Source organism: Macaca nemestrina, chromosome X (genome assembly GCF_043159975.1).
Source record: "Macaca nemestrina isolate mMacNem1 chromosome X, mMacNem.hap1, whole genome shotgun sequence".
NCBI lineage: Eukaryota > Metazoa > Chordata > Mammalia > Primates > Cercopithecidae > Macaca > Macaca nemestrina.
The window spans coordinates 3,534,767-3,560,587 of record NC_092145.1 but is presented as its reverse complement, the minus strand read 5'-3'; the positions used below and the strand labels follow the sequence as shown (position 1 = coordinate 3,560,587).

At 36.6% G+C, this 25,821-nt stretch overlaps 1 protein-coding gene across 4 annotated transcripts in view; it reads right to left on the bottom strand.

Moving 5' to 3' along the window:
- The window catches only part of LOC105495877 (gamma-aminobutyric acid type A receptor subunit alpha3), a 284,992-nt gene that overhangs the window by 147,216 nt on the left and 111,955 nt on the right, over nucleotides 1–25,821 (bottom strand). For all 4 annotated transcript variants that reach the window (XM_071089115.1, XM_011765764.2, XM_011765765.3 and 1 more), the window contains one exon: nucleotides 17,881–18,002. Coding sequence is in view for 3 of the 4 variants with exons in the window: in XM_011765764.2 (XP_011764066.1) it covers nucleotides 17,881–18,002 (122 nt within the window). In the remaining variant the exon portion in view is untranslated. The remainder of the gene's footprint in view (nucleotides 1–17,880; nucleotides 18,003–25,821) is intronic.

Below are 25,821 nucleotides of genomic sequence, written 5' to 3'. Positions count from 1 at the left end.
ACAATAAGAGCTATTTATGACAAACCCACAACCAATATCATATTGAATGGGCAAAAACTGGAAGCATTCCCTTTGAAAACTGGCACAAGACAGGGATGCCCTCTCTCACCACTCCTACTCAACATAGTGTTTGAAAAAAAAAAAAAACATACTGTTGGAAGTTCTGGCCAGGGCAATCAGGCAGGAGAAAGAAATAAAGGGTATTCAATTAGGAAAAGAGGAAGTCAAATTATCCCTGTTTGCAGATTACATGATTGTATATTGAGAAAACCCCATCGTCTCAGCCCAAAATCTCCTTAAGCTGATAAGCAACTTCAGCAAAGTCTCAGGATACAAAATCAATGTACAAAAATCACAAGCTTTCTTATACACCAATAACAGACAAACAGGGAGCCAAATAATGAGTGAACTCCCATTCACAATTGCTTTGAAGAGAATAAAATACCTAGGAATCCAACTTACAAGGGATGTGAAGGACCTCTTCAAGGAGAATTACAAACCACTGCTCAACGAAATAAAAGAGGGCACAAACAAATGGAAGAACATTCCATGCTCATGGATAGGAAGAATCAATATCGTGAAAATGGCCATACTGCCCAAGGTAATTTATAGATTCAATGGCATTCCCATCAAGCTACCAATGACTTTCTTCGCAGAATTGGAAAAAACTACTTTAAAGTTCACATGGAACCAAAAAAGAGTCCGCATTGCCAAGACCTGTTGTGGGGTGGGGGGAGTGGGGAGGGATAGCATTAGGAAATATGCCTAATGTACATCACGAGTTAATGGGTGCAGCACACCAACATGGCACATGTATACATATGTAAAAAACCTGCATGTTGTGCACATGTACCCTAGAACTTAAAGTATAATAATAAAAAAAACCTGTTTCCTATGTACTCATAATTACTATCAACATAAAAAGGAATCTTTGTAGTCTTGCATTAAAAATCCATTTGACTTTGTTAAGCTACCTAAACATTTGACAAAACAATTTTGTTTTTCAAAACACTGGATCACTTGTTGATTTCTCACAGGATGTTAATATTCAGTGGAACACAGTTTGAGGAATGTTGACTGAGAAGACAGTGATCAGGACTGTGAAACACCCCGAAACCAGAAAGCATGAAGGACACTTGAAGACACTGAAGATAGAATTCCCCTCAAATTTCCAGAGGCTCATCACATAAAAATAGACTTTGGAAGGAAAAAAAAAAAAGCCAACTCTTCCATAATTAAAACTGGCACCATGAATTAAAAGGGACCATCTACAGAACTTCTTAGGAAGGTTTAAAGTGGGAGCACTAACTCACTTATTAGAGGTAATCAAGCAGAAGCTAGATAGCTAAGTATCAGCAATGCTACAAAAGGGATTATCATCCTCGAAGAGAGGCTGGTTCAGAAAAAAGATTGGGTTTCTTCATGAGTTAACATTCTGTACCTCACTAACCAGCTCATGGACATCTTATGATTTAACAGGCACTTCAACTGGAAGTGTTCTGCGATGTAGAGTAATTCAGTAATGAGTTGAAATTCCATGAAAGTGTTTGCCCAGGGACACACAGAGTACACTCCTTGGTAAAGTAAATATCAAATACCACACTTAATTTCATAGCAGCCAACTATTGAACAGTAGGGGCCCAAGTACAGCAGTGAAACAATAGATTTACCAGTTTAGAATCATCAAGCTAAAGAATGAAGGAGGTGAAATCTAAACTCATTTACAGCTCAACAAGTAAAAGGACAGGAAGAGATTTGACTAAAGTTGACAAGTCATGCTGGTAGAGCTATAACTAAAGTCTCCTTCTCTCAGTCCATGACTCTTCATACCACTCCAATGGCTACCAAACCCCTGATGTACTATAATCAATAATAACCTGGAATCCCCTCAATAATAAACTTATCTTTAGATTTTAATATACACCTAATTAATGTTAAATAAATCTACATTTAGTCATTGAAGTTTTCTCTGAAGAGTCAAGTGCCCCATCAGCCAAGTTTTGAGTTGGTGTGTGACACCACCACACATCTTCTTTAATTCACCACTATGCCCATTAACTTGATGACTCATTTTCTATTTAACTTCCTTTTAGCTAGAAATCAAAACAGCCCATCAAAATGCTGTAGTTATCTCCTGAATGTCAAAGGAGTCTTTCTTAAACACAAGATCACATCTGCTTTTCAATTTGAAAACAATTCTGTGTGCTGTTTCTTATCCAATACTACAAACATTGTTCTGTCAAATATCTTACTAATGAGACTTTTCAGTTATCTTATTAATATGGCTTCTCTCTTCATAATTCATAGAAGACAGAATGCCTACAACCACTAATTCATTCCCTGTGTTCCTTTTCCTGGTGGAGAATGAAAACTGTTTCTCAAAAAAAGTTATGCTAAGATTGCTAATTGGGAGAGATTGTGCCCTTTCTGTCCACCTTGTGTTCATTATTTCAGTTACAGCAAGCAGTTTCCCAAGCACGTTCTTTCCCAGTACTTAGGTGGAAGAAAGGGAAGAAAACAAAGTCCTACTTACTGAGCATCTATTTGATAGGTTATTTACACAATTTATTTTCTTAATCCTCAGAACAACTTGGCAAGATATCTCAACCCTTTTTTTACAGATGAGAAAACAGACTTGGGAAAAGCAAGAAAGTGCTCCATGATTAGACAGCTAGAACACCTGGCAGAGACCGGACTGACCTCTTGGTCTGCCTGCCTGTAAAAGTCCTGTTTTCTGGTGCAAACCCTGTTTGAAGGGGCAAAGATCCATGCCAATGCAGAGGCCTGAGTAGACAAAAGCTGCCTTACAATGAACAGGACCCAGGTCCTAGAGTGTTTTTGCTTTAACCCACAAGCATCATCTTGCTTCTCATTTTAAAATTTTATGGTCAGAAATTCTCTTTGGAGGCTTTGGAATTCAAATTCAGCAACTTTAATCATGCTACTTACTGAAAATTTCTTCCTAATGGCATACATTATCCACCCATCACAACTCCCTTTGCACAAGCCAATCTTGTGTAGATTACTACATGTAGTAGAATCATTTGGATAAGAACTGTGAGCTGAGAATTGGCCATTGTTTTTCTTCCCCAGGGCAATTTTGTGATCTTTGGCATTGCTTAGAGGCCAGAGATCTGTGTGTGGTACTGGTAGAAAGCACCAAAGCTTTTAGTGGATACATGAGACTGGTATAATAAAATTGAAGAATTGAGAAATTTATATACATGGCAGCTTTTCTCACAGGACATTTGCTGAATTCTGAGGTTGCACAAGAGGCTGAAGAGGCAGGCCAAAAAATTCAGAAAAGGAGAACAAAATATCCTGTAGCCTTGCAGTGCTTATGAAACAAATACTCATCAGGGAGAGGAGGACTGAAAACAAAAAAAAAGCAAAGAGTTGAAAGCCTTAGAAAAGATCTACTATCACTTTTCACCTTAGGCCACCGATCAGTTCTAGGCAAAGAAAGAGGCTGAGTCCATATCTGACAACTGAAAAGAGGCCACTGCAGGGAGACAGAGAAGCCAGAAGAAAATTGGAGTTCAAATGGGGATACAACGACAAAATTGCAGATTAGAGGGGTCCCAACCACATGGATAGTTTCTCAGGCCTTTGAAAAAAATTGGAGATGTTTGAAAGTAGAAGGCTAAGGAGATAAGCAGATAACATTTGAATGGCACAACAATCTCTATTTCAGTGCTAAGGAGAAGAGACCAAAGAAGATTTAGGTTAAAAGCCTTGGAGGGCTACAACCTAGGAACATAGCAGAATGGGAAGTGAATTGAGTCTTATCAAAACTGAATCCAAGCCTCAACTTAGATCAGTCTCTGAATTGAGTTGATTGGTCTCTTACTTCACTTGCCCAGAAGAAAGGGTGAAATATCCTGGTGGAAGATAACATCATTTGAATGTTCTTTTGTTCTTTTACAACATAAAACATACAGTCAAAATGTACTATGCAGTTATCCCTTGCTATCTGTGGGGGATTAGTTCTAGAACTTCCTGTAGATACCAAAATCCATACGTGCTCAAGTTCCCTATGTAAAATGGCATGGTATTTGCATATAACCTATGCACATCCTCCCGTATACTTTAAATCATCTCTAGATTATTTATTATACCTAATACAATGTAACTGGCATGGAAATAGTTGTTAAACTGTGTTCTTTAGGCAATAACAACAATAAAATCCATACATGTTTAGTATGAATGCAATTTTTTTCAAATATTTTTAATCCATGGTTGGTTGAATCTACAGATGCAGAAACCACAGATAGGGAGGCTAGCTGCTGTACACACACACACACACACACACACACACACACACACACATATGTAAATTAAATAACAATTTAATTAAACCAATAAAAGGCAAGAAACAAGACAAAAAGGAACATGAGAAGGTGGGCAAGTAGAAAATAAATATTAAGGTGATATGAACAATTTTTTGATAAATTACTTTAAATGTAATTAAGCTAAGCACTCCAAGTAAAAGGCTAAGAATTTCAAACTGAGTAAAACAACAAAATCCAACTGTCAGCTGCTAAGAAGAGAAACATTTAAATATAAGGACACATAAAGTGTGAAAACAAAGGATGGATGAAGATGAACAATGCAAACACTAACTTCACCCCCACCACTTTCCAAAAAGAAGTGTAGCTTGACTGATTGTAGTCAACATACACTTTAGGGCAAAAAGCAATATCAAAATAAAGAGTGATCTTCAAAATGATAAAGGAGCTAATCAGACAAAAATATCACAATCGATCTTATGCAGTTAATATTATAAATGTGTATGTGTAAAAATTGAGAGATGCAAAAGGAGAAATATACACATTACAAATCAGATAAAATGATATTTTTAAAATGATATAATTCAGCTGGATTTTGAATGCAGTTAAATCACTGTTTAGATGAAATGTATAGCTTTTTCTACATTAAAAAAACAGAAAGACTGAAAATAAATGGGATTTTATATTTATATTTATATAAATATTTACATTTATTATCAAAACTGAAACGAAGACATTGCAAAAAAAGGAAAATGATAGATCAATGTCTATCATTAAAAGTGATGCAAAATTTCAAAGAAAATACTAGTAAGTGAAATACAATGATATATAAAATAATGCATCATGATCAAACAGTTTATGGAATGCAAGGGTGGTTTATCATTCATAATTTAATTAATTCATGATATAAATTTAATTCATTGTAAGAACAGAAAAATGGAAAAAAAATCACATGGTAATCTTGATAGGTATAGAAATAAGCATTTGATAAAATGCAGTTTATTCTTACATTTGCCAGCACACTAGGAAGAGAAAAGAACTTCCTTAAATCATATAAAAACATTTACAAAGTAAACCTACAACAAATTCCATTATTAATGGTGAAATATCAAAAGCTTTCCACTGAAATAAGAAACAAAAGGATAGCTGCTATTACTTCTTCTGTTCTACTGTAATTGAAGATGATATGAATTTGTATGCAGAAAATCTAAAAGAAATTGTAGACAAATGTGAGAATTAATAAGTCAGTACAAGAAGGCTTCTAGATACAAGGGCAATGTGCAAAACCAATCGTATCTCTACATAGCTATAACAAATTTTATTTTCTCTTTTTTTTGCCCTAATCCTCCTATATTGAAGAACAAATTTTTTAAATGGCATGAAAAATCATACCTCAAGGCATAGATCAAGCAAAAATATGTAAGACCTCGAAAGTGAAAAGGCCAAAACATTATTGAGAGAAATTACAGAATAAAATAAAGAAGAATATACTAATTTATGAATTAGAACATTCAGTATTATAAAGATTTTTTAAAACGCCACAAGTTTACTTATATATTCAATATGAAGCCAAACTAAGTAGATTTTTTTCTCAGAAAATGATAAGTTGATTATAAAATTTATCTAGAAATTCGAAAGGCCATGAATACTCAAGATAATCTTGAAAATAACAAGGCTGGATGACTTATATTACCAGATATCAAACCTATCATAAATATATAGTAATTAAGATAGAAGTGACATTTATCATGAGAATGAAGGTTGGCCTAAACATATGTAAATCAATCATTGTTATTTACTGTATCAACACACTAAAAAGAACAATTATATAACTAGCCTAATAGACACAGAAAGAACAACTGAAAAATTCTGACATTCCTGTTAAAAAATTTTAGCAAACTAGGAGTAGAAAAAAACTTCTCAAAATTGATAAATTTCATCTAGGAAAAACCTACACCTATCATCATATCTAATGTTGAAAGACTGAACGCTTTCTCCCTAAGATCAGGAACAAGACAATGGTGTCTGCTTTCACCATGTCTATTCAACATTATATGTGAAGTCTACTCAGTGCAATAAAGAAAGAAAAAAGAGCATCCATATTGCACAGGAAGAATTAAAATGGTCTTTCTTCCTATAGGACATAATCATTTAAGCATATTATCTGATGAATCTACAAAAAAGCTACTAGGGGTTTCACTTCTGATATGAAAACATGAGGAACTCTGCAGACCTGCTCTTCAGTGAAACAGAAATTTATTATTATTATTTTTCCTTTCTGTGGAGAATGAGGTCTGGCTATGTTGCCCAGCCTGGTCCCAAACTCCTGGGCTCAAGCTATCTTCATACCTTTGCCTCCCTAAGTGCTGGGATTACAGGTATGAGCCACTATGCCTGGTCTAAAATTTATTTTTGAAACAACAAAATAAAGTTTCTGAAAATGCTCCTATGGGCATACATAAAGTTAAAAAAATTTATTCAAGAAAAAATGTATTGAAGAAAATCTAAAACTGAGTAAGAAAGCAAGAGGCTAGAATATTTAAATTGAGAACCATTCCCACCCATCCCCCAGCTCAGTGAAACAGAAACTCTATTCTAGATGTGTGCAACCAAGAGCACAGGGCTCTCTCTTCCCCCATCTCCCAGTTGAAGAGCTATCTTCCTGGGAAAGGCACCACATCAGCATTTCTCATCCAGGAATAAGCTACCTGTTGCTGAGCTAAATTCTAAGCAACTTTGGCTGAGAGTTTCTTCCTTTCTTGCTCCCAGCCCTCACTTATGGCATGGAGACTGTAACTGGGGCATAGCACTGCTGAGAGTACTGTGGCCTCAAGTTCTCTTGATCTGGCTAATGGAGCAGTGGTCCATGCTGAAAAATGCAAGCTGAGGAGACCTGGGGCCACTGCCATCACCCCTCTACCAAGCACTCAGCAACTAATATAGGGTCATTCCTCAGAGAAAAGTATGCCTTGTTCTCACCCCAAGAACTAGAACCATAGCTTAAGAGATTTTGCCCAAGAGAGAAGCAGACCATGGAAGAGACAGCATCAGATCATTCCCCAAAGTAACTGACTTCATTTGCAACAAAGTATGGAGAAGTTCAAGCCTAGGGGTGCTCTCAAAAACAATGGAGACTGTAGTGAAAGGCAATTAGGAGAAAACTGAAGGATACATTGGACATATAGGCTAAACTGTAGACCAGCTAGTTTGCTGGAGAGAAACTGGGAAAAAGAAAGCTAGAAGGAGCCCTTCTGCAGTCAGAACAAATACCAAACAAACCTTTAACCTCTGGAACTATTAAAAGCTTCAAATAATTTTTTAAATTTTATTTTTATAGATTTAAGTGTACAAGTGCAGTTGTGTTACATGGATATATTGCATAGTGGTGATGTCTGGGCTTTTACTATACCCACCATCTGAAACTGCAAATATTTTTTTTTTCAGAGACTGAGTCTCTTTCTGTTTACCCAGGCTGAAGTACAGTGGCACAGTTATGGCTCACTGCCTCTAATTCTTGAGCTCAAGTGATCCTGCTACCTCAGCCTCTTGAGTAGCTGGGACTACGGTTGCATGCTACCATGCCCAGCAAATTTTTTTATTGTTTTGTAGAGACAGGGTCTCACTATGTTGCCCAGGTTGGTCTTAAACTCCTAGCCTCAAGCGATCCTCCTGCCTTAACCTCCAAAAGTGTTGGGATTACAGGGGTGAGCCGCAGCATCCTGCCAATTTCAAAGTTTTTTGAAGTATATTTTCTTAATGTATTTAGCACTGAGGTCCAAGGAAAGGAACAACTGTTGGCCCCCAAAAGGGCTGTTACTGAGACCTATGTTAAAGGTTTTTTGTATCCCACCCCACCACAGGCCTTTATTTTTTATATTCAATATCTCCCCCCTTTAATTTTTAGCTTTATAGTTAAAACTTAGTTATAATAATGGCTCTAAGGAGAGTGATTTTAACATAGCCAATGACCAAGTTAATGCTAAGAAACTGTTCCTGCTTCAGTTCACAATGCCTCCACTTCTCCGTATCACTCCTAATGAATATGTAGCTTGGATTGTGTACAATTTAAACCTGTTTCTTGTTCTAATGTAACAAAAATAAAATCCTTTTGGCAGCCAGACAAACATCTTCATTACCAACCACGAGTTTCCATCCCTTGCTTGACAATCATCCCACCCATCCCATAAGTTTAAATCTATAACTTGTCAATGAGCAATGTTTTCCTAAGACAACATACACATCTAGAAATACTTGCTGCCTTTATGTAAGTTTAGTGAAATTTCTTAGTTCATACAAAATTCAGTGAGACCAGAAAACAAGATGAGTAGAACCGAACCTTTCAGGAACAGCTAATTAATAAAGAGAAAAGCACGTTGTTGGCCTCCTAGAAAGACTCCAGTTTTGTAATTCGGAGTCTCCAGAAGACTCTGCATTATAATTTCCAGAAGGTGGTTTCAGGAAAAGTGTTTTTTTTTGCTTTTTTGTTTGTTTGTTTGTTTGTTTTTTGAGACGGAGTCTTGCTCTGTGCCCCAGGCTGGAGTGCAGTGGCGCGATCTCGGCTCACTGCAAGCTCCGCCTCCCGGGTTCACGCCATTCTCCTGCCTCAGCCTCCCGAGTAGCTGGGACTACAGGCGGCTGCCACCTCGTCCGGCTAGTTTTTTGTATTTTTAGTAGAGACGGGGTTTCACCGTGTTAGCCAGGATGGTCTCGATCTCCTGACCTCGTGATCCGCCCGTCTCGGCCTCCCAAAGTGCTGGGATTACAGGCGTGAGCCACCGCGCCCGGCCCCAGGAAAAGTTTTAAATATTATGCAGAAAATGATTTTAGGAGTCACAGAATAGTATGTCTCAAAGGGATCTCAAGTGGTCCCCCAATTCCATTTAAACAGCTTCAAGAGGAAATCTGTTGGCTACAAGAGACAAGTCAGAGTCATAGATGTCTTCCAATTCCCCTTCTAGATGGATTCAGATTTGATTAATACATTCATTAAAAAGATACAAGGAGAGAGAAACTTGAGGTTATGGTTGCAGAGTTTTTGATCATGTGGACTCCCCCAAAGATAACACTCAGAATCAAGACAAAATATTTTTTTTGACAAAATATTTTTAAAAAAACAAATTTACTGGTGCATAACAGATGTACATGGCTTTGGGATACATGTGATAATTTAATATATTCATATAGTTTGTAAAGATTAAATCAGTGTACTTAGGATATCCATCACCTTAGATATGCATCTTTTCTTTGTGCTAGAACTGTTCAAATTTTTCACTCCTAGCTATTTTGAAATAAAAATACAATATTGTAAACTAAAGTCACCCCATTGATTGTACTAACACTAGGTCTTATTTTTACTATCTAACTGTATATTTATACCTAATCAACTTCTCTTCATCTCTCCCTTCCTCCTACCCTTCCCAGCCTCTAGTAACCACCAATCTACTCTCTAACTCCATGGGATCCACTATTTTAAGGCCCACACGTGAGTGAGAACATGTGATATTTGTCTTTCTGAGCTTGCGCTTGTTTAACTTAACAAAGACCTCCAGTTCCATCCATGTCGCTGCAAATGACAAGAATTCATTATTTCGGTTGGCATGGTGACTCACGACTGTAATCCCAGCACTTTGGGAGGGTAAGGTGGGAGGATTGTTTGAGCCCAGGAGTTCAAGACCAGGCTGGGCAACATAGTGAGACCCTGTCTCTACAAAAAATAAATATAAAAAATAAATTATCCTGTAGTCCCAGCTATTTAGGCGGCTGAGGCAGGAAGATTCCTTGAGCCCAGGAGATCAAGGCTGCAGGGAGCCATGATCATACTACTGCACTCCAGCTTGGGCAACAGAGCAAGACCCTGCCTTTAAAAAAATTAAAAAACAAACAACAACAAATAAAAACAGAAAAAAAGAGATTTTATAATTTTCCATGGCTGAATAATATTCCATGATATACATATACCACATTTTCTTTATCCATTCATCTGTTAATGGGCACTTAGGTTGATTCCATATTTTGGCTATTGTAAATAGTGCTGTAACAAACACAGGAGTACAGATACCTGTTGGATATATTGATTTATTTTATTTTAGATATATACCCAATACTGCAATTGCTGGATCATATGGTAGCTCTGTTTTTAGCTTTCTGAATCATCTCCACACTGTTCTGCATAGTGCCCATACTGATTTACATTTCACTCAACAGTGTCCAAGGGCTCTCCTTTTACTGTATTGTCACCAGCACCTGTTATTGTCCAACCTTTGGGTAACAGCCATTTTAACTGAGTTGAGATGATATATAATTGTAGTTTTGATGTGCATTTCCCTGATTGTTAATGATTTTGAGCATTTTTTCAAAAGCCTCTTGACCATTTGTATGTCTTCTTCTGAGAAACGTCTATTCAGATCTTTTGTCCATTTTTAAATTGGATTATTTATTTTTTGCTATTGAGTTTTCTGAGATCCTTATATATTCTAGTTTTTAATCTCTTGTCAGATAGGTAGCTTGCAAATATTTTCTCCCGTTTTGTGGGTATCTCTTCAGTTTTTTGATTGTTTCCTTTGCAGCACAGAATTTTTTTAGCTAGATAGAATCCCATTTGTTTATTTTTGCTTTTGTCGTCTGTGCTTTTGAGGTCTTACGAAAATAGTATTTGCCCAGACCAACTTCCTGGGGCATTTCCCCAATATTTTCTTCCAATAGTTTTATAGTTCAGGTCTTAGATTTTAGTATTTAATTTATTTTGACTTGATTATTGTGTATGATGAGAGATAGGGGTTGAGTTTCATTCTTCTGCATATAATTATCCAGTTTTCCCAGCATTATTTGTTGAAGCAACTGTCCTTTTATCACTGTATGTTCTTGGATCTTTCATTCAAGATAAATTGGCTGTAAATATGTGGATTTACATGTGGGTTTTCTATTCTGTTCCACTGGTTTATGTGTCAGTTTTTATGCCAGTATGATGCTGTTTTGATTACTACAGCTTTGCAGTTGATTTTGAAATCAGGGAGTGTGATGTCTCCAGTTTTGTTATTTATTTTCAAATTGCTTTGGCTATTTGGGGTCTCTTGTCATCCTATGTACATTTAAGGATTTTTTTTTTCCTATTTCTATGAAGAATGTCATTGGTATATTGGTAGAGATTACATTGAGTCTGTAAATTGCTTTGGGTAGTATTGTCATTTTAAAAATATTAATATATAAACCCAAATGCAGCCATCCAATCTTCAACGGAACAAACAAAAACATAAAGTCGGGAAAAAGCACCCATTATGTTGTAATTTTTTTTTTTTTTTTTTTTTTTTTTGAGATGGAGTCTTGCTCTGTCACCCGGGCTGGAGTGCAGTGGTGTGATCTCAGCTCACTGCAACCTCCACCTTCCAGGTTCAAGTAATTCTCTTGCCTCAGCCTCCCAAGTAGCTGGGACACACCACCACGCCCGGATAATTTTTGTATTTTTAGTAGAGACGGGGTTTCACCATGTTGGCCAGGCTGGTCTAGAACTCCTGACCTCAGATGATCTGCCCACCTTGGCCTCCCGAAGTGCTGGGATTACAGATGTGAGCCACTGCTCCCAGCCTATGTTGTAATTTTTTTTAAAGTTATGATGCACAATATGGCCTATTTTCATAGATGTTCCAGTACACTTGAAGAGAATGTGTATTTTGCTGTTGCTGATTGGAGTGTTCTATAAATGCCAGTTAGGTAAAGTTGGTTGTTAGCGTGGGTCAAGTTTCTGCTTCCTTTACTTGTTTTCTGTCTACTTGTTCCATTATCTAATGAGGGCATTGTTGAAATCTCTAACTATATTATAGACCATCTCTTTCTCTTTTCACTTCTCAGTCTGTACTCCTAGTAATATTCTTTGCTCTCATGTCTACTTTTTCTGATATTAAAATAACTACTCCAACCTTCTTTTAATTCGTGTTAGTATGATGCATCTTTTCCTATCATTTTATCTTTAACCCACTTGTGGTTTTCTATTTAAAGTGCATTTCTCTCAAGGAGAAATTTGCTCTTTTTAAATCCCATCTGACCACCTCTGCCTTTAAATATGGGTGTTTAGATTATTTATATTTCATGAGATTATCTGTGTAGTTAAGTTTAAATCTACAACCTTGCTATTTGTTTTCTGTTTGTTTCTTCTATTCTTTGTTACCTTTTCCTCTTTTTCTGCCTTCCTATGGATTGAATATTTTTCTTATTACATTTTTATATCCTTCGTTGCTTTATTAGCTATCATTTTCAAGTTCTATAGTGCACAATCCTTATCACAGTTTACCTACAGGTAATATTATCTCACTTTCTGTGTAATATAAAACTGTTCAATGGCATATTTCCACTTCTTTGTGCTTTCATTGACATACATTTTCCTTATACATATATTACAAGCTACACAATACATGGTTATTATTTTTGCTTTAAGTATTTACTTACCATTTAATGAGATTTTTAAAATGAGGAACTATTTTACATTTACCCACAGTTTCCATTTCCACTGCCCTTCCCTTCTTTGTATAGATCCAGATTTCTATCTGAAATCATTTTCCTTGTGTTGACACATTTCTTCCAGTACAGATCTGCTGGTGATGAATCTTTTTAAGTGTTTATGTGTTTGAAAAAAGTGTTTATTTTGCCTTTTTGGGAGAAATTTATTTTCTCTGGTTATAGAATCCTAGGCTGGCTTTTGTTTTTCTCTCAGTACTTTAAAGCTGTTGCTCCACTACCTTCTGACAAAAAGTCTAGTATCCTTCAAAGTTTTTCATCTGTACATAATGTCTTCTTTTACTCTATTTGATTTTCAGATTTTCTTTTTATCATGGGTTCTAAGCAATTTTCTCCTTTCTCTTGGTGTAATTTTATTCATGCTTCTTGTCCTTGGAGTTGTTGACTTTCTTGGTTGGGGAGATTGCAATTTTAATCAAAGTTAGAACTGTTTAATTTTTTTATTTCAATATCCTTTGGGGTACAAGTGTTTTTGGTTACATGGATGAATTACATAGTGGTGAATTCTGAGACTTTAGTGCACCCATCACCTGAGTAGTGTACATTGTACCCAATATGTACTGTTTTTTCCCATACCTCCCTCTCAACCTCCCACTTCTGAGTCTCCAAAGTCCATTATATCACTCTGTCTGCTTTTGTGTAATCATAGCTTAGCTACCACTTATAAGTGACAACATATAGTATTTGGTTTTCTATTTCTTGGTTATTTCACTTAGAATAATGGCCTCCAGCTCCATCCACCCAAGTTACTGCAAGGACATTATTCCACTCCTTTGTATGGCCAAGTAGTATGTATCCCATTTTCTTTTTCCACTCATTGGTTGATGGGCACTTAGGTTGGTTCCATATCTTTGCAATTGTGAATTGGGCTGCAATAAACATATGTGTGCATGTGTCTTTTTTATATAATGACTTCTTTTCCTTTTAATAGATACCAAGTAGTGGGATTACTGGATCAAATGGTAGCTCTACTTTTAGTTCTTTAAGGAATCTCCATACTGTTTTCCACAGAGGTTGTGCTAATTTACATGCCCACTAGCAGTGCATAAATGTTTCCCTTTCACCATATCCATAACAACATCTATTGACTTTTTTTTTTTTTTTTTTTTTGAGTCTTGCTCTGCTGCCAGGCTGGAGTGCAGTGGCGTGATCTCAGCTCACTACCATCTCTGCCTCCCAGATTCAAGCCATTCTCTTGTCTCAGCCTCCTGACTAGCTGGGACGACAGACATACACCACCACCCCCAGCTAAGTTTTTGTATTTTTAGTAGAGATGGGGTTTCACCATGTTGGCCAGGATGGTCTTGATCTCTTGACCTTGTGATTTACGTGCCTCGGCCTCCCAAAGTGCTGGGATTACAGGCATGAGCCACCACGCCCAGCCTGACTTTATTTTTATTTTTGTTTTTATTTTTATTTTATTTTATTTTATTTGAGATGGAGTCTCACTCTGTCGCCCAGGCTGGAGTGCAGTGGCATGATTTCGGGTCACTGCAGTCTCTGTCTCCGGGTTCAAGTGATTCTCCTGCCTCAACCTCCCGAGTAGCTGGGACTACAGGCACACCCCACCATGCCTGGCTAGTTTTTGTAGTTTTAGTAGAGACGGGGTTTCATCATATTAGCCAGGCTGCTCTGGAACTCCTGACCTCGTGATCTGCCCACCTCAGCCTCCCAAAGTTTGGGGATTACAGGCATGAACCACCATGCCTGGCTCTATTGACTTTTTAATAATGGCCATTCTTGCAGGAGGAACATAGTATCTCATTGTGGTTTTAATTTGCATTTCCCTGATGATTAGTGATGTTCAGCAGTTTTTCATATGTTTCTTAACCATTTATATATATTCTTTTGAGAAATGTCTATTAATGTCATTTGCCCAAAAAGTCAGAATTTTTAAACCAGTTTTTCTTCAAGTATATTTTCTGCCCCCTTCAAATAATCCCATTACAGTTACATTAGACTACATGAAGCTATACCACAGTGCACTGATTTCCGTTTCATTTTTCAGTCTTTTTTTTCTCTACATGTCTTGTTTTTGCTAATTATTATTGCTATATCTTCAGGCTTATTAGCGTTGCTGTCCTTTTTGGTTTGTACTTTCTTGTTTCTTTGTATGCTTGGTGATTTTTGACTGGAAATTTTTTTCTGGAAATTTTTCTCAAATTTTTTGACTGGAAACTTTTGACTGGAATCATTGTGAATTCCACTCCGTTAGATATCAGATTTTTGTATTGCTATAAATATTTTTTGATTTTTGTTCTGAGATAATGTTCAGTTACTTAGAAATAGTTAAAGTCTTTGAAGTTTGATTTTAACCTTTGTCAGGTGGGACTACAGCAGCCTTTAGTCTTGGGATAATTTTGCCATGCCACTGAGGTCATATTCTTCTGAGTACCCTACCCCATGTACCATGTGTTAAAAGTATTTCCACCAAGTAGAGTGGTGGAAACTCTGGTTGGTGAAAACACAAGTTATTCCAAACCCTGATGTTTTAGTTTTACCCACTGTTTTCAGTGGTCTTTTCCTCATCCTTGAGTTGTGAGGTAAGCAGTACATACCTGAAAACTTGTGAAGCACCCTCTACAGATTTCTGCCTCTCTCTCTCTCTCTCTCCACAACTTTTTATTCTCCATGCAGCTCTATCTTCTCCTCTGCCTTATGAATCAATAACCTTGGCATCCCCAATTTCTCAACTTCTTCTCAACTGAAACAGTCCACCAGACACTATTTGGGTTCCCCTCCCTGCACTGTAGCCTAAAAATTTTCTCCAGTCAGTTAAGCATCAGCAATCACAGAGCTCACCTTGTTTGTTTTCTTTCTTTCAGGAATCAATATCCTGTGCTGCCTTTGTTTGATTTCTGTAAAACACTATATATTTGTTCATTTCTTTGTGGTTGTTTAAGATGAGAGAGTAAATCTGGTCCTTACTTTCTTTCTCTTCTTTCCATATTAATTGTTCCAACCCCAAATCCAAAAGAAACAAAATGAAATTGCACCATTTTCCCTCCAGTTTTCCCTATTTTAGAAAATAGCACCACCCAACCATACAAGCCAGGAACCTAGAAGTTATCCCTTTCTCCTCCACTTTTTCTAACCCCATAATCTAAGCAGTCACCAAATTTTCTGCATTCACATAGTCATTCTTTTCATCCTAGAAAATTGCGATTAATTTGTGACTGGTCTCTCTTCCTTCAATACTGCTCTACTCTAATCCATTATTTATATAAAAGCAGGTGTTATATGGCCTTAGTCCAAAATCAAAACACAATGAAAAAACTGCAAATATATCTTTAACTTTACTTAATGTGTTTATTGTAGTAGTATGGGTATAGTAATTTCAAAATAGTTTTGTATATTGTAGGATTAAACAAATGGGTAAATGTATCAATTAAAAGTACTTGCTGGACTGCAATTAGTAGTATCAGTGTAAACTCATTGCCATACATGCACATACACATACATATATACAATACATCTGTGTGTGTATATACGTGTGAGTGTGTGTGCATTTGCTATTTTCCCAGTTCTATCTACTGAAAAATCCTGGAAGCAATGAGATCCTAGCAGTAATGAGGACACCTAGCAGCCAGAAATTTGATTATAAATGTAATTTCCCACGAAAGGTACCACTTATGCTTGGAAAAATGACTAATTCCAAGGCTGGATTATCGAAAGTATAAAATAAGTCTGGAATATACTGTCATGCCATATAATAAGAAAGTACTCAGAAAATGAGAGCATATCAAAAGGAAACAGAAGCCAAATGGAATAGGCTTCCACTAGGGAATATGGGAAATTACTAGCAAAAATCTTAGTCAAAATAAATATAGTCTATTGAAATGAATGATATCAATGTCTGTAATCCATTGAATAAAGCAAGAATCCATTCATACTGACATTAGCTAATTAATTAAAGAGAAAAAAAGATTTTTTTCTTACAATAAAATGTAATTTAATAAGTGTAGAATAATAATAGATTTAGAAAATCACCATTTTGTCACTATAATTGTTATTAGTCTCACAAAGATAATCTGTAGTTGCTAAGACTGTTGGGTACAAGCTGGAAAAGGCATAAAATAGTGTCAGAACATCTCTCCACAAATTACGTATTAATTATAAACTTTAAATATAGTAATTTTAGAGTGCAGCAACCTGGTAAACATCTAAATTACCACTACCAGTAATGGGGCAAACAGACATCAAGTCCCTTCTTGAGTAATGTGCTGACAAAGACATAATTAACTCCTATGGTGTTACTTCAAAAATGAATATGGAAGATCTAATCAATGTCATAAAAAACAAAGAAATGCTGAAAGTAGGCTGAAGAGACACAACAATAAATGCAATGCATAATCCTGGATTGAATCCTAAATCAATGAAAATTTCTATAAAGTACATTTTGGGGATAATTGGAAAATTTTGAATATGGACTACAAATTATAAAATAGCATTAGGTTACATTTTGTGAATTTATAATAGCCCCTGATATATTATAATACATTTACCTTATTGTGATCATATTGCTGATTATACTAAACTGATAACCAACTAAGATCTCACATAGCCAGTAGATTATTCCTTTTTGGAGTGTCAGGCTGATATATGCTCAGGATTTTGAAAACAAAGGCATGTTTCTCAGCTTTTCCTGGACTACACCAGTCATCCAGGCAGGTATTGGTATTCTGTTACTAGAAATGGGCATTGTCTAACCTTGAGGTAGAGATGCTCCTCAACTTATAAGACCACATCCCAATAAACCCATCATAAATTGGAAATGTCATAAGTCTAAATCCATTGGGCTATGTCCCAAAATCACATCATAAAGACAAAAATCATACGTCAAAGCATTGTGAGTCATGGAACATCTGTGTATTACTCAATATGCACCTAGCAAAAATCTAGAATCTTCTGAAATCAGACCAGAGAAATCACCTACTGAAATGAAGGATTACGACTAATTTTCAGTGCTCATAGGGAAGAAATTCAGCTTTACATTAATCTCATTGGCCAACAGACTACTGAAGGCACCTTATAACTCTTTTTAGATAACAATGGCCAAGAAGAAGATCTTAAAAGGACTGACCTCCAAGCCCAGGTCGCAGCCGGTTGTCATAGCCGTCCAGAAGACGATCCAAGATTCTGGTGAAAATAGTGATGTTGTCAGTGCTGTCATCAGGAATATCTGGGGCATGCTTAGGAGACAGCCTGAGGCAATGTAAAGAAAAGAAAAAAAATAATAGTTCTTAATAGGAAAAAAATACATGACTAGATATTTTAGTTCAAGAAGATTTCAATTAATAGACTGGGCCAATTACATAGACCTATATCTTAACCAAAATAACAATTACTACATATTTGTCACAATGATTGCTTGTGTAGGAGGCAGACAGTGTGGTTAATACTTGAACTCTTACTCTAGCATTGGTATGAGCTTTGCCAGGCATATATCCTGGCCCCATCCCAGCAGTAAAGAGACACAAGCAGAAATTCTAGACAGAATGTCACTGAGAACATTTCCCGGTATACAGTTGGTTGATAAAATTGTGTTGCATGATTAAACAGGCATCAAAATAAAGAAGGGAAATGTTACTGAGAACTTACCTCACTTCTAGCCCAGAGAAATTTAAGTTCACAGAAAAACAGGGTCAGAGAGATCCTTGAATTGTATATAGTCTACTTCTACCCTCATCCTATGGAGATAGGGAAACCAAGCAGTAGTAGTTCATCAAATGTTAAAGCTACCAGACTTTAAGACTATTAGGAGATGCCTTAATCACTCTCATTTTATACATAGGAAAACAAGCACAGACAAGAAACCAAATTTCCCCAAAGTCATATTGCTAGTGAGAGGCAGGCATAAGGCTATGATCCAACTTCTCTAACTTTCCAGTGTCCTTTAGGTACCTCCTGATTCTTCAATTTGGATTACTTCTGTAAGTCTTTCTGAAGACTATGCACTTTACTAATCACCTAATGAGGCTTAGGCACTGTGACTGATACTTTCACTTTTTGAGGAGGAGCTTGGTGTTGTTTGACAGGACTAGAAATAAAGGCCCTGGGTAGTTCAGAGGAAATAGGAATATGGTAAAAGATATGGCTTTTGCCAAGGGTCAAGAAGCATGGTGTGGAATCAAGTAAAGGACCAGGAGCTAGAAATCCTGGGTCCTAGTACCAGGTGTATTTGTGATTGGAGCTACCATTAAGCATCTTATAGCACTTGCATGTCTTTTTTTTTTTTTTTTTTTTTTTTTTTTGAGATGGAGTCTCGCTCTGTCACCCAGGCTGGAGTGCAGTGGCATGATCTTGGCTCACTGCAAGCTGCGCCTCCCAGGTTCATGCCATTCTCCTGCCTCAGCTTCCCGAGTAGCTGGGACTACAGGCGCCCGCCACCACACCTGACTAATTTTTTGTATTTTTTGTAGAGACGGGGTTTCACTGTGTGAGCCAGGATGGTCTCGATCTCCTGACCTCGTGATCTGCCTGCCTTGGCCTCCCAAAGTTCTGGGATTACAGGCATGAGCCACCATGCCCGGCCAGCACTTGTATGTCTTTAAGTCTCAGTTTTTCCTCATTCTTAACTTGAACCCAGGAAATTGACATTAATACATATATAATAACTATTCCTAGCATCCAGTTAATCAGGGCTATAAAAGTCAAGATTCTAGTTAAGAAGGAGTCTTAGGAGACAGTCAGTACATCTTCCCATTAATATTTATCCCTAGCAGTGAACAAGGCTCCCGTTCTGTAAAGATCCTCAGAAAAAGCTACAGAATAGTATAAACATCAATGTCTTCCCCATAATATTTATCCCTAACAGTGAACAAGGCTTCTGTTCTGAAAAGGTCCTGAGAGTTATAGAAGTGTATAAACATCTTATTTGAATAGTTCTCACTCTAAACTGCCACACTGTAGCTGATAACCAAGTGAGTTTGAACTTAATTTATAAACCTAATTTAATTCACTTAATCATCCAATGCATTTTTATTAACTATGTGTCTATTACTGTTTGAGGTGTTATGATAGAGCAGAAAGCAAAATAAAGTAAAACAAAGCAAGTAATCCTTCCCCTACTTAACTTATGGAGCTGTTGAAATAATCAAGGTATATAATAGATACACATGGGAAAAAATAAGCAGGCTTAAAGAGTCTGGAAACATGCATTTGAGTTTATTCGTTGTATGACATTAGGCAAGCCATATAACACCCCTAGTAATAGCTTTAGGATCTTTAAAATTAAAATAACTTCACACATATGTTGTATTAAAGTTAAAAAAAATACAATATATTAAAATTATCAGGCTTATTGCTTCACATCTAGAAGCATTCAAAGTGTGCTTTCTCTTTATCAGACTAGTGGTTTATGCACTCGAATGCATTATTCAAGTATAAATATTAACAACAAGCAATTGGCACCCTCATCAGACAAAAGCCATAAGGAAAGCTTTGGCCAGAGAGGAACTGGAACCTAGTCAACAGTAGACAAGACTGGCTGGTTTAGTGGACAGATCACAAGAAGTGATACAGATGCTCCATTGGGAAGGGGGAAAAAAGAAAGGAACTGTAGTGCAGAACTAACAAACTGACATCAGTATGCTGAGGAGATAAATACAGGTACATTGTCAGGTGACAGTCCACCCCTGGCTCAGGCCACCAATGGTCTAGATCCATCTGACATGGGCTGTAGGGGGAAGGGCTGTGGCAGCTCAACTAATTTCGTGCAAACCCCTTTCTCATTATCCCTTAACTCTCACGGTGGAAGATCTTGATCCTGGGTAGCCTAATTCAGTTTCTTGGAAGTAGATTCATAAACTGAATGAAAAAAAAATCTTGAATTACTAGATGGGGCAGAAAGGAGAATCCTCATAGAATCATAGGGGAAATATATAAGGCTTCAGAGATTACCTTTTCTAGATGGATCTGCAGATGAGAATACTAAAGCCTTGGACATAATTTTTAATCACCCTGAGAGGTGATGAGACAGCTAAAATATTAATGTTAATCCAAAATTGCTGAATATCAAGAACATACACTGGAGAAAAAGACAGTCTCTTCAATAAATGGTGCTGGGAAACTGGATATCCATATGCAGAAGAATGAAACTAGACCCCTATCTTTTGCCATATATAAAAATCACATCAAAATGGATTAAAAGACTGAAATCTAAGACCTCACACTATGAGACTACTACAAGAAAACTTTGGGGAACATCTCCAGGACATCGGTCTGGGCAAAAATTTCTTGAGCAATACCCTACAAGCACAGGCAACCATAACAAAAATGGACAAATGGGATCACATCAAATTACAAAGCTTCTTCACAGCAAAGGAAGCAATCAACGAACTGAAGGGACAACCTACAGAATGGGAGAAAATATTTGCAAACTATTCATCTGACAAAGAATTAATAACCAGAATAGATAAAGAGCTCAAAGAAATCTGTAGGAAAAAAGTATAATAATCCAATTAAAAATGGGCAGAATATTTGAATAGACATTTCTCAAAAGAATACACACAAATGACAAACAGGCATATGAAAAGGTGCTTAACATCACTGATCATCAGAGAAATGCAAATCACAACTACAATAACATATCATCTCACCCCAGATAAAATGGCTTCTATCCAAAAGACAGGAAATAACAAATGCTGACGAGAATGTAGAGGAAAGGGAACCCTCATACATTGTTGGTGGGAATGTAAATTAGCACAACCACTATGGAGAAGACTTTGGAGGTTCCTCAAAATATTAAAAATAGAGCTGCCATATGATCCAGCAATCCCACTGCTGGGTATATACCCAAAAGAAAGGAAATCAGTATATCAAAGAGGCATCTGCACACCCATGTTTGTCACAGGACTGTTCACAATAGGTAAGATTTGGAGGCAACCTAAATATCCATAACAGATGACTGGATAAAGAAAATGTGATATATGTACACCATATAGTGCTATTCAGTCATAAAAATAATGAGATCCTGTCATTTGCAAAACGTGGATGAAACTGGAGATCATTATGCTAAGTGAAATAAGCCAGGCACAGAAAGATAAAAATTGCATGTTGTCATTTATTTGTGGGAGCTAAAAATTAAAACAATTGAACTCATGGATATAGAGAGTAGAAGCATTGTCACTAGAGGTTGGAAGGGATAGTGGAGTGGTTGAGGAAAAGTGGGGATGATTAATGTGTATAAAAATAATAGAAATAATAAGACTTAGTATTTGATAGTACAAAGGGTGACATCAGTAATAATAATTTAATTGTACATTTTAGAATAACTAATTGGATTGCTTTAACACAAAGGATAAATGCTTGAGGTGATGGATACCACATTTTCCATGATGTGATTATTTCATATTGCATGCCTGTATCAAAACATCTCATGCACCCCATAAATATATATACCTATGATGTACCCACAAAAATGAAAAATTAATTCTTTAAAATCCTGAATATAAGACCAATACACTGTGCTTTCTCTCTTACTGAAATACTAGCTTCCATGAGAATGCATTTCCATTTCCTCCTGCTGACTGTTGATATCTTAGCATCATTCTTCATCAAAAAGTTGAAAACTTTTAAGTCAAAAAGCAATGCTAGCTTGTGACTAGTCTGGACAATATGGCAAAACCCTGTCTCTACAAAAACACAAAAATTAGCTAGACATGGTGGCACACCTGTAGTCCCATTTACTGGGGAGGCTGAGGTTGGAAGATTACTTGAGCCCAGGAAGTGGAGGTTGCAGTGAGCTGAGATCACGCTACTGTGCTCCAGCCTGGGCAACAGAGCAAGACCCTGTCTCAAAAAAATAAATAAATGAACAAAAATCAATGCTAAATATCATCCCCAAATTATTTTCAATATATTGCTCTATGGTTTTATTCTTTATTATTGATTTTTTTCTCTAATGTGCACTAAATTATTGTGTGGGGAAGCTGATTTAATCTGCAGCCTAAATAGAACTCTTCTTCAGTAACTAAACTGCAACGTTTGAATTCAAAGGTAATTTGGGGAAAAAAGGAATCATGGCATGTCAGAATTATGGAGAACCTTAGAGATTGTATAATTCTCTCCCTTCATTTTACACATGAGACACCTAAGACACCAACACCAAAGAGAGAAACGAATTGCTTGCTGCTATATGCTTATCAAGTTAATGAGAGTGACACTAAAACATGTCCATTGCACCTCATATTTGCCACTACTGGTTAGATAAAATATGATAATAATAATTCACCATTAAAAAATGAAAATGATGTTACTAATACACTATCTGAAGGTTATGCAAGTTTAGTCATTTTCCTAGCCCTAAAGATGGATCAGTGGTAAATTCACAGGACTAGAATCAAATGACTGGAATTTAGTTCTGTCTCTGCCACTAACTGACTGTGAGACCTACAGGCATACCTCAGGGATATTGTGAGTTTGGTACCAGGCCACTGCAATAAAGCAAATATCACAATTAAGTGAGTCACAAATATTTTGGTTTCCCAGTGCATATAAAAGTTATGTTTATACTGTATAGCACCCTATTAAGTGTTCAATAGCATTATGTCTAGAAAACAATTTACATACCTTAATTAAAAACACTTTATTGCTAAAAATGCTAACAATCATCTCAGGCTTCAACAAGTCATAATCTTCTTGCTAGGAGAAGGTTTTGCCTCAGTGCGGACGGCTGCTGACCAATCAGGGTGGTGGTTGCTAAAGACTGGGGCAGCTGTGGCAGCAATTTCTTAAAATAAGACAATGAAGTTTGCCTCATCAATTGACTCTTCTTTTCACAAAGGATTTATCTTCAGCATGTGATGCTGTTTGGTACCATTTTACCCACAGCAGAACTTCTTTCAAAATTGGAGCCAATGCTCTTAAACCCTTACACTGCTTTATCAACTACGTTTGTGTAATATTCTAAATCCTTTGTTGTCATTTCAACAATATTCACAGAATCTTCACTAGGAGTAGACTCCATATCAAGAAACCACTCTCATTGCTTGTTTGTAAGAAGTAACTCATCCCTTCAAGATTTTTCATGAGACTGCAGCAATTCAGTCACAACTTTAGGCTCCACTTCTAATTATAGTTTTCTTGCTATTTCCACCACATCTGCAGTTACGTCCTCCACTGAAGTCTTCAACCCCTCAAAGTCACCCATGATGACTGGAACGAATTTCTTCCACACTCCTGTTAATGTTTGTATTTTGACTATTCCCCTGAATCATGAATGCTCTTAGTGGCATCCAGAAAGGTAAATCATTTCCAGAAGGTTTTCAATGGACTTTTCTTGGATCCATCATAAGAATCACTATCTATGGAAGCTATAACCTTATGAAATGTATTTCTTAAATAATAAAACTTGAAAGTCAAAATTTCTTCTTGATCAGTGGGCTGAAGAATGGATGTTGTATTGTAAACATTCATCTTGCACAGCTCCATCAAAGCAAAGCTCTTGGGTGACCAGGTGCATTGTCATTGAAAAATAACATTTCAAAAGGAGTATTTTTTCCTGGGAAGAAGACTGCAACAGTGTGCTTAAAATATTCAGTAAACCATGCTATAAACAGATGTGCTGTCATTCAGGCTTTGTTATTTCATTTACAGAGCATAGAGAGAGTGGATTTAGCATAATTCTTAAGGGTCCTAGGATTTTCAGAATAGTAAATGAGCAATGGGCTTCAGCTTAAAGTCACCAACTGCATTTGCCCCTGACAAAAGAGTCAGCCACTGCTTTGAAGCTTCAAAGTCAGGCATTTACTTCTTGTCTCTAGCTATTAAAGTCCTGAAAGACATCTTCTTCCAATAGAAGGATGTTTCATCTACCAAAATCTGTTATTCGTGTAGCCACCTTTATCAATTATCGTAGCTAGATCTTCTGGAGAACTTGCTGCAGCTCCTCCATCAGCACTTGTGTTTCACCTTGCATTTTATGTTATGGAGATGGCTTCTTTCCTTAAACCTCATGAACCAACCTCCACTAGCTTCAAACTTTTTCTGCAGCTTCTTTATCTCTCCCAGTCTTCATAGAACTGAAGAGAGTTATAGCATTGCTTTGAATTGGGCTTTGCTTGAAGGGAATGTTGTGTCTGGCTTGATCTTCTATCCACTAAAACTTTCTCCATATTCGCAATAAGGCTGTTTCACTTTCTTATCATTTATGTGCTCACTGGAGTAACATTTTTAATTTCCTTCAAAAGTCTTTCATTCGCATTGACAACTTGGCTAACTGCTTGCCACAAAAGGCCTAGCTTTTAGAGTATCTCAGCTTTTGTCATGCCTTCCTTACTAAGCTTAATCATTTCTAGCTTTTGATTTAAAGTGAGAGCCATGTAACTTTTTATTTCACTTGAAAACTTAGAGGCTATGTAGGGCTACTAATTGGCCTATTTTCAATATTGTTGTATCTCAGGGAGAAGGAAGGCCTAAGGAGAAGGAGAGAGACAGGGGAATGGCCCTTCAGTGGAATAGTCAGTCAGAGCAAACACAATATTTACCAATTAAGTCCACTGTCTTACATGAGTGGAATTCATGGTGCCCCAAAACAATTAAAATAATAACATCAAAGATCACCGATCACAGATCACCATAACAGATAAAATAATGAAAACTTTGAAAATTTGCAAGAACGACCAAAATGTGGCAAGGGACAAAGTGGGCACATGCTGTTGGAAAAATGGCACCAATAGACTCACTCAACACAGGGCTGCCACAAACCTTCAATTTGTAAAAAAACATGCTATCCACAAAGCACAATAAAGCGAAGCACAATCAAATGAGGTATGCCTGTAAATATATGTAAAATATGTAAAATGGGGATATGTAAAATGGGGATATACATGTAAAATGGGGATAACAATAACCTACATTAGAAAACTTTGGAAATAAACAAGTAAATAAGATAATAAATAAATACAAAATTGTTTTGTAAATGAAGGTTGTTCATTAACTTCCCCCCAAACTCCTGAAAATGCAATGAAAAACCTTTAAAATACATTATCTTTTAGGCTATAGGAGAAAGTCAAGATCACTG